Source organism: Salmo salar, chromosome ssa29 (genome assembly GCF_905237065.1).
Source record: "Salmo salar chromosome ssa29, Ssal_v3.1, whole genome shotgun sequence".
In the NCBI taxonomy this organism is placed as follows: Eukaryota; Metazoa; Chordata; class Actinopteri; order Salmoniformes; family Salmonidae; genus Salmo; species Salmo salar.
Genome location: NC_059470.1, coordinates 21,619,257 through 21,631,850, shown reverse-complemented (window position 1 = coordinate 21,631,850; position 12,594 = coordinate 21,619,257). Strand labels below are relative to the sequence as shown.

The window sequence follows — 12,594 nt, the reverse complement described above, 5'->3', positions numbered from 1 at the left end:
TTAATGTGTATATTTGTCATTCCAGAGGGACTTCCTGTCCATTGAGCTGGTGGAGGGCCAAGTGCGTCTGACCTTTGAACTGGGCTCTGGCCCTCTGACCCTCACCTCCAACAAAGCCTACAACACCGGCAGCTGGTACAAGATCACCCTGCAGAGGAACAAACGCAAAGGTGGGTCAAAGGTCATAGGCTCATATTTATAGGGTAGAGTTGACAACTAAACATTTTTGGGGTCACATATTCTTCTTCTCATTTCTCCCTTGCACTTTATGGACACACAATTCATACCCCTATTGTGTTGTAGTTAACCTGGTATAATGTCTATGTCATGTAAAGTATTGTATCTCTCCCCTCCTAGTTTATATGGCGGTGATGGCGGCAGATAACTCATCAGAGAAAGAGATCATGGAGGCGGAGTCTCCTGGAACCGCCTCCGACCTCAACCGCTCCGACCTGGACCCAATCTACATCGGGGGACTGCCCATGTCTCGCCCTATCAGGTACTGGAACTACTTTGGCGCATACTTCACCTACCTGCAAGATATTCCTAGTTGATATGCATTTGTATTGCTGTCATTAATATATATTTGGTGGAGCTCCTACTTATTATGTAAATATTGAGCTTAGTGTGTGAATTGGTGTGTTTTTGTATTTTTTTCAGTTTTTTTACATTAAGTAAAATAAACGAGGTAAATTGTGAATTTAATTATTTTTGCAGGAGACAAGTAGTAGCACGGTCCTATGTGGGCTGCATCAAAAACATGGAGATCGCCCGCTCCAACTTTGACCTGCTCCGAGACTCCTATGGTGTCAAGAAAGGCTGTGTGTTAGAGGTAAGAAAGGCTGTGTGTTAGAGGTAAGAAAGGCTGTGTGTTAGAGGTAAGAAAGGCTGTGTGTTAGAGGTAAGAAAGGCTGTGTGTTAGAGGTAAGAAAGGCTGTGTGTTAGTGGTAAGAAAGGCTGTGTGTTAGAGGTAAGAAAGGCTGTGTGTTAGTGGTAAGAAAGGCTGTGTGTTAGTGGTAAGAAAGGCTGTGTGTTAGTGGTAAGAAAGGCTGTGTGTTAGAGGTATGAAAGGCTGTGTGTTAGAGGTAAGAAAGGCTGTGTGTTAGAGGTAAGAAAGGCTGTGTGTTAGAGGTATGAAAGGCTGTGTGTTAGTGGTAAGAAAGGCTGTGTGTTAGTGGTAAGAAAGGCTGTGTGTTAGAGGTATGAAAGGCTGTGTGTTAGTGGTAAGAAAGGCTGTGTGTTAGAGGTATGAAAGGCTGTGTGTTAGAGGTATGAAAGGCTGTGTGTTAGAGGTAAGAAAGGCTGTGTGTTAGAGGTATGAAAGGCTGTGTGTTAGAGGTATGAAAGGCTGTGTGTTAGAGGTATGAAAGGCTGTGTGTTAGTGGTAAGAAAGGCTGTGTGTTAGAGGTATGAAAGGCTGTGTGTTAGTGGTAAGAAAGGCTGTGTGTTAGAGGTATGAAAGGCTGAAAGTAAAGAACCTTTCTTCAGGGGCCTTCTTCCTCTCTAGACAAATTAAAGGTAGACTCAGCAATATTGGGAAGAGTGAATAGTGACAGTCTTGGCATTTGAATTTTTCTGTTGTCGATTTCTGTAAAGAGGAAGATGCCCAGCAGTACATGATAATGGCATATTGTTGAGTCATCTTACACTGAATGCAAAAAGACTTTCCATATTCCCTAAGAGTAACTTGTGTGTGTGTTCCAGCCCATCCGCAGTGTGTCTGTACTGAGAGAGGGCTATGTGGAGCTGCCGTCTGTGTCTCTCGACCCCCAGGGGGAGCTGTTGGCCTCCTTCTCTACCCGCAATGACACTGGCATAATCCTGGCAGGCTTCAGCAAGGCAGGCACCCGCAAAAGCAGACAGGCTCGCCAGGTAAGGCCACAGATATACTGTGATAAAAAATGAGACATTATAAGAGCTCATACAAGTTCATTAGTAATAAATCTTTATAATGTTGCCAAAATAACTTATGGTTCAACCGTATATTGACCATGTTTTCTGTGTGTTTGTGTCCAGCCCTTCCTGGCAGTCATGCTGATTTCGGGGCGCTTGGAGGTTCACGTCAACATGGCAGAGGGTGGGAGCATCCACAAGGTTGTGGTCAAATCACGCTCTGGGAGCTTCAGTGACGGACAGGAGCACTCGGTCATCCTGCAGAGGAACAGGAAGTGAGTGGCACCAGGAAGAGGGACTGATTAACCTGTAACATCTGTCATGATTTTATGCTGATGGATGGCTCAGTCATTATAAATGATGTCATTTGAAATTATACTTCCGCACACACGATTATCTGCATTTATCGTGTTGCCTGTGACCTTATTCAATAACTTTCTATGCTGATGTTATACATAGGCCTACCCTCGGTATGATACAAAGGATGGATATATATAACAACTGCCATGGGATTAAATCAACTTTGAAATGGCCATTGAACAGCAGTAAATATTGCAGATTGTATCTTTTAATAATCATATTGTCCAGTATGGAATAATATATTGTTATTATTGACACTGTGTGTGTCATCCATCCAGGATGCTGGTTGTACTAGTGGATGAGGACCACCAGGAGATGGTACGTCTGTCCTCAGAGAAGGCCTCTCTGAGCCTCACCTCTCTGTACATGGGCGGGGTCCCACCAGGAGAGGGCGCCGGGCTGCTCCGAACCACTTCCTCCTTCTACGGCTGCATCAGGAACCTGGCCCTGGACGCCAAGTGAGTCACACACCCAGTACACTATGATACTTCATTTGTCACACTGTGCTGGAGCAATTCATGTTTTTAATCGAGGATGCCATAAGTATGTTTGCAAGGCTAAGCATTATCTAGAGGAATATTGTTTTGGGTCGCTGTTAACAAGGAGTATGACATCCCTCCTCAATTGGGGCCTTGGTGGTTACTCTTTGGTCTGACCCGTGTTGTGCTGTGTCCCTATAGGTTGTTGGACCTGTCAGCTGCTGTGAGGTACCACAACGTGGACATGGACAGCTGTCTATTGGAGGAGAGGCCTAAAAGGGTCCTCCTACCTGACGACGCTGACCTAGAGGCCGAGCCCACTCCGGACCCTGCCAGGACCCCTCCACCACCCCCCGGCCAGCTCAACGCGCTCACCCCCGGCACACTCACGGTACAGCAGACACACACACACCTCTTATCTATTGGGATTTACTGTACGGTAGCTCTTCAAACAGGTCACCATGTTGTCACAGATAGTACCTCGTGTTGTCCGTCATCGTTCTGTGGTCCCTCTGTTTGTCTCCAGTGTGCATCGATGGACAACACCTCATCCATCCCAGAGGCCCAGCAGTTTGGCATCTCCAGACACAGTCACATGGTCCTCAGCATCAACCCCAACACAGTGAGGAGGAGGTCAGTACTGAGGCTCGTTGAACTACCCTCTCCCTTCAAAACATCAGATTACACAGCATGGTTTTTATCAGAGATCATATTCTATTTCATTTCTATGATTGTCACGATTTTATATTCATTTCTTTAGGGATCCTCACTTCATAGTGTTGGATCTAATTTGAGTCATGTTAGCCTTGATATCAGTTGGCCCATAGCTATTTGTGTAAAACAGGTTCAAGCCAGCATTCCAGTATATTGAAATGGTGTAGGAAGGTGTTCTAGCTGCTTAGCTAATACTTTGCCTTGGTGTGCTCGACAACCATCATACTTAGTACTCTTCCTGTAATGGAGAGCATAGGCCTATACTTTTGACCATGCAGTGTATGTGGACACCCCTTCAAATTAGTGGATTTGGCCATTTCAGCCACACCCGTTGTTGACAGATGTATAAAATTGAGCACACAGCCATGCAATCATCATAGACAAACACTGCCAGGAGAATGGCCCGTACTGAATAGCTCAGTGACTTTCAACATGGCACCGTCATAGGATGCCAGCTTTCCAACAAGTCAGTTTGTCAAATTTCCACCCTAGAGCTGCCCCGGTCAACTGTAGGTGCTGTTATTGTGAAGGAGCAACAACAGCTCAGCCGCAAAGTGGTAGGCCATACAAGCTCACAGAACGTGACCGCTGAGTGCTGAAGTGTGTAGCGCGTAAAAATCGTCTGTTCTCTACCAAGATCCAAACTGGCTCTGGAAGCAACGTTTTATTACAAAAATACAACTTAAACTCATTGAAATTGACCCTAAGAGACACATGTAAGAAGGGGTGTCCTATGATGAGCCTCTGTTGGCTGTCATGGACAAAGTGGAGTCGGGAGTTTTTGAAATTAGGTTTGATGGCTGAGCAGCCGCACACAAACCTAAGATCACCATGCGCAATGCCAAGCGTCAGCTGGAGTGGTGTCAAGCTTGCCGTCATTGGACTCTGGAGCAGTGGAAACGCGTTCTCTGGAGTGATGAATCACGCTTCACCATCTGGCAGTCTGATGGACTAATCTGGGTTTGGCGGATGCCAGGAGAACACTACCAATGCATAGTGCCAACTGTACAGTTTGGTGGAGGAGGAATAATTATCTGGGGCTGTTTTTCATGGTTCGGCTAGGCCCCTTAGTTCCAAAGCGAGGTCCATACAGAAATGCTTTGTCAAGATTGGTATAGAAGAACTTGACTGGCCTGCACAGAACCCTGACCTCAACCCCAACGAACACCTTTGGGATGAATTGGAACGCCGACTGAGAGCCAGGCCTAATCGCCCAACATCAGTGCCCGACCTCACTAATGCTCTTGTGGCTGAATGGAAGCAAGTCCCTGCAGAAATGTTCCAACATCTAGTGGAAAGCCTTCCCAGAAGAGTGGAGGCTGTTATAGCAGCAAAGCGGGGACCGACTCCATATCAATGCCCATGATTTAGGAATGAGATGTTCGACGAGCAAGTGTCCACATACTTTTGGCCACGTCGTGTAACATACAGGATAGTGAATTGCCTCTTAAGGCCATCATCGTTGATTGCTTTTCTCTGAGCATGAGTGCATATCTCTTCATTAAAGAGAAGAATTATAATAGCCTCCCCAAGGTCTACCTAATTTCCTGTCTCGGCTGTGGCCCATTCTCTTTGTTTAAATATTTATTATTCACGAGGCACAAACGAGCAGGGCTAATGTTACACATTCCCATTGACTTAGCTAGAACTCTTCTCAAGTGTTTCGCTGTAGCGTACATTGTTTGTGATTGAGAGGAAGGCACAGTTCAATTAGCTTGGTCCCAGATCTGCTTATGCTTTTGCCAACTCCTATTGTCACTGTCATGCCAAACATGTTGTGAGACCCGGCTAGGGTTGGTGGATGCATTCATCAATATATGATTATTATGAGATTGGTTGGCACTCCTAAACAAATGTCCACTTCAATTGTGTATTATTGACAATTATCCACAAATTGTCATCTCCATTCATTGTCTATATATAGGTCTACCAAAGCATTAACAAAAGTCTTTATCTTACAGTAAATCATAGCTACCTCAAAATATAGCTTTGTCAGTAGCTTAAATACTTCCTATCTCTTCTCGCTTCTCTCCCTGACAGTTTCTCTCTGGAGCTGTCGGTGCGTACCTATGCCCAGAGTGGTTTGATCTACTACATGGCCCATGCCAACCAGATGGACTACGCCACTCTGCAGCTGCTGGGAGGACATCTGTTCTTCACCTGTGACAAGGGCAGCGGCCCTGCCACCGCCACCTTCCCTGTGCCCGTCAACGATGGCCAGTGGCACACAGTTAGTGACTATACACCCTTTTGGGCCAAGAGCGATAGTAGATTGCAGTGTTTGTTGTCGATTCAGGGGACGCATAACAATATTATTAATGAATACAAAAGCTCAAGTATGTCCCAATTCAAGTTCGTTTCAGATCATAACTGAAGGCAGTGATATTACCATGCAGGTTGTCATGACTCTCCTGACTCTCCTGACTTTCCCTGACTCTCCTGACCCTTCCTGACTCTCCCTGACCCTCCTGACCCTTCCTGACTCTCATGACTCTCCTGACTCTCCTGACTTTCCCTGACTCTCCTGACCCTTCCTGACCCTTCCTGACTCTCCCGACCCTTCCTGACTCTCATGACTCTCCTGACCCTTCCTGACCCTTCCTGACTCTCCTGACCCTTCTGACTCTCCTGACCCTTCCTGACTCTCATGACTCTCCCTGACTCTCCTGACCCTTCCTGACCCTTCCTGACTCTCCCTGACTCTCCCCGACTCTCCCTGACTCTCCTGACCCTTCCTGACTCTCCCTGACTCTCCTGACCCTTCCTGACCCTTCCTGACTCTCCCTGACTCTCCCTGACCCTCCCTGACCCTTCCTGACCCTTCCTGACTCTGTGTCCAGGTGAAGACAGACTTCAATAAGAAGAGTGTGGTTATCAGTGTAGATGGCCAGCCGTCAACTCCAGTGCCGGCTAAAGGAAACACTCTGGATGTGGAGAACAAGCTGTATCTGGGAGGACTGCCCCAGACCTACAACGCCAAGAAGATAGGCAACGTAAGTTAAACTACAACACACAACATGCACTGATTGTACAAAACATTAAGAACACGTGCTCTTTCCATGACAGCTTTCATCTGGTCAGTCTATGATCCCTTATTGATATCACTTGTTAAATCCACTTCAATCAGTGTAGATGAAGGGGAGGAGACAGGCTAAAGGATTTTATAAACATTGAGACATGGATTGTGTATGTGTGCCATTCAGAGGGTGAATGGGCAAGACAAAAGATTTAACTGCCTTTGAACGGGTATGGTAGTAGGTGCCAGGCGCACCGGTTTGTGTCAAGAACTGCAACGCTGCTGGGTTTTTCACGCTCAACAGTTTCTCATGTGTACCAAGAATGGTCCAGCAACCAAAGGGCATCCAGCCAATTTGACACAACTGTGGGAAGCATTGGAGCCCACATGGGCCAGCATCCCTGTGGAACGCTTTCGACACCTTATAGAGTCCATGTCCCAATGAATTGAGGCTGTTCTGAGGGCTAAGGGGGGTCAACTCAATATTAGCAAGGAGTTCCTAATGTTTGGTATAGTCAGTGTACTTCCTATTCATGCTGAAATATAGTTTTTATATCATTGTTTGTGTTGAAAGCAGGTGGTACATTTTCTGCTGAGTAAATGTTTATCCACAACCCCAAATGTTAATATTTATATTCCCTCATGCAGGTGACCCATAGCTTGGCAGGCTGCATCCATAAGGTGATGCTGAACAGTGTTAAGCTGGACACCCAGAGTCCAGTGTCGGAACAATCCACTGCGCACTGCTTCGCCGCAGCCCAGGACGGGACCTTCTTCAATGGGAGCGGATACGCTGCTCTGAGTGAGTACTAACGCCCATACACTCCATACTTCAAGCCAAAGACTCTGGGAAGCGAAAAACACAAAAAAGCCACTTAAAAATGTTTCTGCCGACTATATTTAAAAAGTCTACATTTCCACATCCTTTCTGATACATTTTCAACCGGAATAATGCTTAGGATGAGATCATTTTAACAAGCTCAATACATAGCTACATTTAACATGTTTAAAAACATGAACGGGAGAGCCTTAATGTGTCGCCCTTGACTGTATGGTTTGTTATGGTTTGTCCCCTGCAGTAAAGAATGGGTACAAAGTGGGCTCAGATATGGAGGTGGCTCTGGAGTTCCGCAGCACAGTGCCAGATGGAGTCCTCCTCGGGGTCAGCAGCGCCAAGGTGGACGCCATCGGACTGGAGCTAGCCCACGGACAGGCGGTGTTCCACGTGAACAACGGTGCCGGGCGGGTGTCGGCCACTTCGCGGCTGGGCTGGTGGCTGTGTGACGGCCGCTGGCACACCCTGCTGGCAAAGAAGACCAAGAACGCTCTGAGTCTGACCGTGGACGGAGTCACGGTGCTCACCGACAACCCCCACCCCCAGTCCACCTCGGCTGAGACCAAGGACCCGGTCTACGTGGGAGGCTTCCCTGGTACGTTCCCCCTCTAGAAAACCTTCAGTCTCTTTCCACAAACAACCACTATACCCTAAATGCAAGACACTTCACTGGACTGGGCCTTTGTCACCCCTTTGCTTTGATGTTGATCAATTTCAGTGTCAAGTAAATTCATTTGTTAGCACCCATGTATTGACATCTCTTTTTCTTTTCTTTTTACAGTCGGCGTGAAACAGAACTGCCTGACATCCAGAATGCCGTTCCGTGGTTGTATGCGTAACATCCGCTTGATCAAGGGTCACATGACCAACATCCTGGACTTCAGTACCGCCTTCACCCTCCAAGGAGTGTCACCCCACTCTTGCCCTAGCACCGCCACATAACCTTGCCACAACCATACCAGAACTTTACCAGCCATACCAAACCATATCGAACGCTATGACCCTGTGATTTGACCATCGAAATTTGACCTATGAAATGACGTCCATTTGTAATGTTTTGTAAAGAAAGATTGAAGTAATGTTTGATCAATGTGAAAATATTTGTATTTTATTTTTTTAATCAACTCATTTTCTAACATGATTCCAAGTGTTGGTGTGCATGTTCTTTTGTGCATTTTGACTCCCCCAAATTAATTGGACAATAGAATGTCTTAGTTTTTATATGTGATGTTCTAGAAAATTAATATTTGTTAATAAAATACTTAAAAAAATATAGCTTACTTACATAAAAATATATCTGTATTGTAGTGAAGTCATAGTTGATCTGTAGGCTCCATCACTATTGGCCTGCCCACATATTATGCAGTGCATAACACACTTATCAAAGCTGCTTCCAAAGCTGTCATCCTTCTGATATTATCCGTTCTATACCATGTTTGTTTGTCTTTCTGCATAGTTTCCCAGGAGTACCTGCAGAATAATGTTCTGAATCTAGTGTTCTTGCTATTTTGGGGGAGAAAGTGAGCAGAATCTTTTGTAACATATTTCACAACACAGCTCAGGCAAGTGAGAAAGACAACTCAATTTTTAACTTGACGTTATATTCAGTTGTTACTGTGTCAGATACATTGTGCCACTTGGCCAAAACTGTCAACAGTGGTCAAATAATATTCATAAAATAAATGCAAATTAAAAAAATGCTAAATCAGTATTCTATATACAGAAAATACACACATAGAGTCTATGGTGCACAATCATTTACAAAAAAATGTTTTCACACTGGCTTTGGAAGGATGAAAATAATAAAAAAAAAGTCCTGCACAACGTCATATCAACATTACGACCTTTGTCGATGCATTTGCTGCAGGTTAATTTGGAAGCACAGAATACTTTAACAACAAAAACCACAGGCTGGCAAACATTGAATTCCTAAGACCACAGAGTAAAATAAAGTGGAGAGAGGTTGATTGGGCTAAACCATACATGCCCTGTAAGTAAACATTCACAAGTTCATAAGCAAGCGAGGGCTAGCCTGGTTAAACCAGACTGAACACTGCGCTTACCATCGGTTGAAATTAAACGATGGTGAAATGTAGCGAAATCAGTTTGGAAGCCAGGCTAACAGGCAAACACTGCTATGTAGGGCCTTTTTTTTATGGCCACTCTATGCCTTTTCTCCTTTCCTTCATTAGAGGAAGTATTGTAAGCACTCCCCAGGCATGCAAAGTCAGTTTAGTTCATTAATAATGCATGTCTCTTATGTAGACCGGACATACAGGATTAGTTGAAAGGGTTGTTAAGTCATAGTGTAGTGTGTACATTGTTTTCTACAAGTCACATGTACAACATTCACAGTCCATTGGGGCGGGGCGATGTGTCAGGAGGGAGATGTTTAAGTTCTGGACCTTTTTATTTTAGTGCTCAACATGCAAATCCAAAAAGCAAAAAAGGTGGCCTTGACAATAGCCTGAATCGTTGGTCACAGTCCTGATGTGGGCCTACGTCTCAGTACTCTGAAACCACTTCCTCTCCTTAGTGGTCATCAAAGACATGAGCTGACAGGTGAAAGGACTGGATAGGTTTCCACTATGTTGTTTTCACCTGCCTTGTCCTGATCAGTTCTAGACACAGATCAGTGGTAAGCAAGACAGGAGACCATGAAACGAAGCTGTTACAACGTTTCAGACGGAGCCAATGTCTGTATTCAGTATCAGGTCATCCCATCTCCACGTGTCCCTCACCATCATGAACTCAACAACCCAAACTGCTAGTCTTCTGAATCTCCTCACTCCCAATGCTTTTGCAATCAATATGCTGCTCTTATAAATGATTAAAAAAAAGTTATATGGAGTATGTGTAATAATACAATAAGCAGGATAAATTAGTGGTATAAATATAGCAAGTAAATGTTAACTGGGTCTTGCATGAAGTGGTATCTAATAGTGAAATGGTAGTGTAAAATAAGTTAGTGTCCTCAAAAGGCACTGAATTGGTAGAACAACCCAGGAGGTGAATATCTGGCACAAAAAAATTCAAATGGCAAGCAATGGGATGTCGTCAGTCACATATGGGGGGCATGTCTTCACAAAGCTGTCCCACCTCCAAATACTTCCATCCAGAACCCAGCTAGTCAGAGTATAGAGATCCTGTCCTATTTAGTAGTTTGTTATAAGGTTCAATCCCACGAACATGGCCTATGCTGAGTCCTTCCTTCAGGAGGAGAATGTCTCTCTCCATAGTTCCTCTTTCAGCTCTTGCTCTTTTTAGTGGTCCATAGTTCAGGATAAAACCTCAACTGAACCTATAGTCAACAAGGCCTCCATGCATGCTCAGTTCACCAGGACAACCACAAGAGGGCAGTGGTACAGTTTGCTGACTGTGTTGAGTGAGTGAGTCCTCATTTCTCACGTGGTCTTGGGTTTTAAAAGCCATTCACAGTGCGGATTCACATGGTACACGTCTAGTAGGTGAGTCTCAGGGTCCAAGCAGCGCTCGCCTAGAGAGAAAAGTCTTGTTTTAGTTCGATTAAAGAAGACAGAAATGACAATAATACTTTGTTTGAAAATAATTTGAGTAAAACAGTGATGTAATCATATATACCTATGTTTCCTCCGACCTCAAACAAATACTGTACTGGCCTCTGGCTAGTGCTTCTGGAGCCACGACTGCGAGATAAAAAAAGATAATGATTTGAATAAACCCAGACATCCCTATAGTATGCATTAGCAACATCAACAGAGGCATTGAAGAAATAAGTAATCATCACTCTTCCTCCACTTACCCGTTCTCATAATCGAAGCGCGCCGTCACATCTTTGGCCTTGGTCTCATTGTCCAACTGGATCGCCATGGAGATCTTAGCGTGTAGTGGGGCGTGAACCCTGATGACCCCTTCTCGGAGGTCAGTCAACTGTGGACAAAGAAAAGACCCAACTTCAATTCAAGTCCCATTACATGAGTAAATCTCATGCTGAAAGGTACTGGTGACCGCATCCAATTAGGTACTGTCAGGAGCAAGCATACACCCAATAGCCTATGATATTGTTGTCTAGTCAAACTAACATCGAGAATAAATCTAATTGACCATTTCAAGTTGGGGTTAAAGTAGTTTAGAGTCCATAAAGTCAGTAATCATTACCTCGCTCCTCTCAGTCTTCTCAGCGTTCCTCTTCCTCATCAGTAGCAGCTTCCTTTTGGTCTTCTCTGAGCTGGGTGGCTTCTTGCTAGCCTCATTCAACTTCCTCACGTGGGAGATGAGAAAGCAGGGCACCTGAGGAGAGAACAATATACCTATTAATCTCTCCATCCTCCCTCTCTTTCTCTTCACTTTCTCCCCTTCTGCCCGGAGGCTTGATGATTTGGCCTATAGTGACATTGCATTTTCATTGCATTTTCATTGTACTATGCATTGTATTCTAATAGGTCAGGCAGCAGTCCCCAGATGTGGGTCAAGCTGCTCTTCGTCTCTTCGCATTTCATACAACGTGCCTGGATCACTTCCCTCATTGTCATAAAAACTTTATTCCAGTAAAACAATGGTGAGCTCAGCTTTCAGTCTTGTTTAACCAGGCTCAAGGTTTACATAAAAAATGACTTATCTTGAATTACTGAAAGTGAGGTTTTTGTTCAGCGAAATTACAGAAGTTGTACTGGAAGTCTTAAAATTGCAGATGCTATGCTGGAGAAGTATAGATTAGAGGTCGACCGATTATGATTTTTCAACGCCGATACCGATTATTGGAGGCCCAAAAAAAGCCGATACCGATTAATCTGGCGATTTTTTAAATGTATTTATTTGTAATAATGACAATTACAACAATACTGAATCAACACTTATTTTAACTTAATATAATACATAAATACTATCAATTTAGCCTCAAATAAATAATGAAACATGTTCAATTTGGTTTAAATAATGCAAAAACAAAGTGTTGGAGAAGAAAGTAAAAGTGCAATATGTGCCATGTAAAAAAAGCTAACGTTTAAGTTCCTTGCTCAGAACATGACAACATATGAAAGCTGGTGGTTCCTTTTGACAGTCTTCAATATTCCCAGGTAAGAAGTTTTAGGTTGTAGTTATTATAGGAATTATAGGACTATTTCTCTCTATACGATTTGTATTTCATCTACCTTTGACTATTGGATGTTCTTATAGGCACTTTAGTATTGCCAGTGTAACAGTATAGCTTCCGTCCCTCTCCTCGCTCCTACCTGGGCTCGAACCAGGAACACATCGACAACAGCCACCCTCGAAGCAGCGTTACCCATGTAGAGGAAGGGGAACAACCACTCCCAAGT

General features: G+C 44.4%; 2 protein-coding genes across 4 annotated transcripts in view; one reads left to right on the top strand and one right to left on the bottom strand.

Moving 5' to 3' along the window:
- lama1 (laminin, alpha 1) overlaps positions 1 to 8,438 on the top strand; it is a 63,302-nt gene extending 54,864 nt beyond the window's left edge. The window contains exons 45-57 of the mRNA XM_014181268.2: positions 26 to 170; positions 358 to 499; positions 718 to 832; positions 1,705 to 1,872; positions 2,017 to 2,168; positions 2,532 to 2,711; positions 2,934 to 3,123; positions 3,259 to 3,365; positions 5,487 to 5,676; positions 6,287 to 6,439; positions 7,111 to 7,264; positions 7,542 to 7,892; positions 8,079 to 8,438. Coding sequence (XP_014036743.1) covers positions 26 to 170; positions 358 to 499; positions 718 to 832; positions 1,705 to 1,872; positions 2,017 to 2,168; positions 2,532 to 2,711; positions 2,934 to 3,123; positions 3,259 to 3,365; positions 5,487 to 5,676; positions 6,287 to 6,439; positions 7,111 to 7,264; positions 7,542 to 7,892; positions 8,079 to 8,239 — 2,208 coding nt within the window. The 3' untranslated portion in view covers positions 8,240 to 8,438. The remainder of the gene's footprint in view (positions 1 to 25; positions 171 to 357; positions 500 to 717; positions 833 to 1,704; positions 1,873 to 2,016; positions 2,169 to 2,531; positions 2,712 to 2,933; positions 3,124 to 3,258; positions 3,366 to 5,486; positions 5,677 to 6,286; positions 6,440 to 7,110; positions 7,265 to 7,541; positions 7,893 to 8,078) is intronic.
- Positions 8,439 to 8,877: 439 nt separating this feature from the next.
- The window catches only part of LOC106590347 (rho GTPase-activating protein 18), a 45,517-nt gene continuing 41,800 nt past the window's right edge, over positions 8,878 to 12,594 (bottom strand). For all 3 annotated transcript variants that reach the window (XM_014181269.2, XM_014181271.2, XM_014181270.2), the window contains exons 12-15: positions 11,435 to 11,566; positions 11,079 to 11,206; positions 10,898 to 10,962; positions 8,878 to 10,793 (exon numbers count right to left, since the gene is read on the bottom strand). In XM_014181269.2, the coding sequence (XP_014036744.1) occupies positions 10,702 to 10,793; positions 10,898 to 10,962; positions 11,079 to 11,206; positions 11,435 to 11,566 (417 nt within the window). In that variant the 3' untranslated portion in view covers positions 8,878 to 10,701. The remainder of the gene's footprint in view (positions 10,794 to 10,897; positions 10,963 to 11,078; positions 11,207 to 11,434; positions 11,567 to 12,594) is intronic.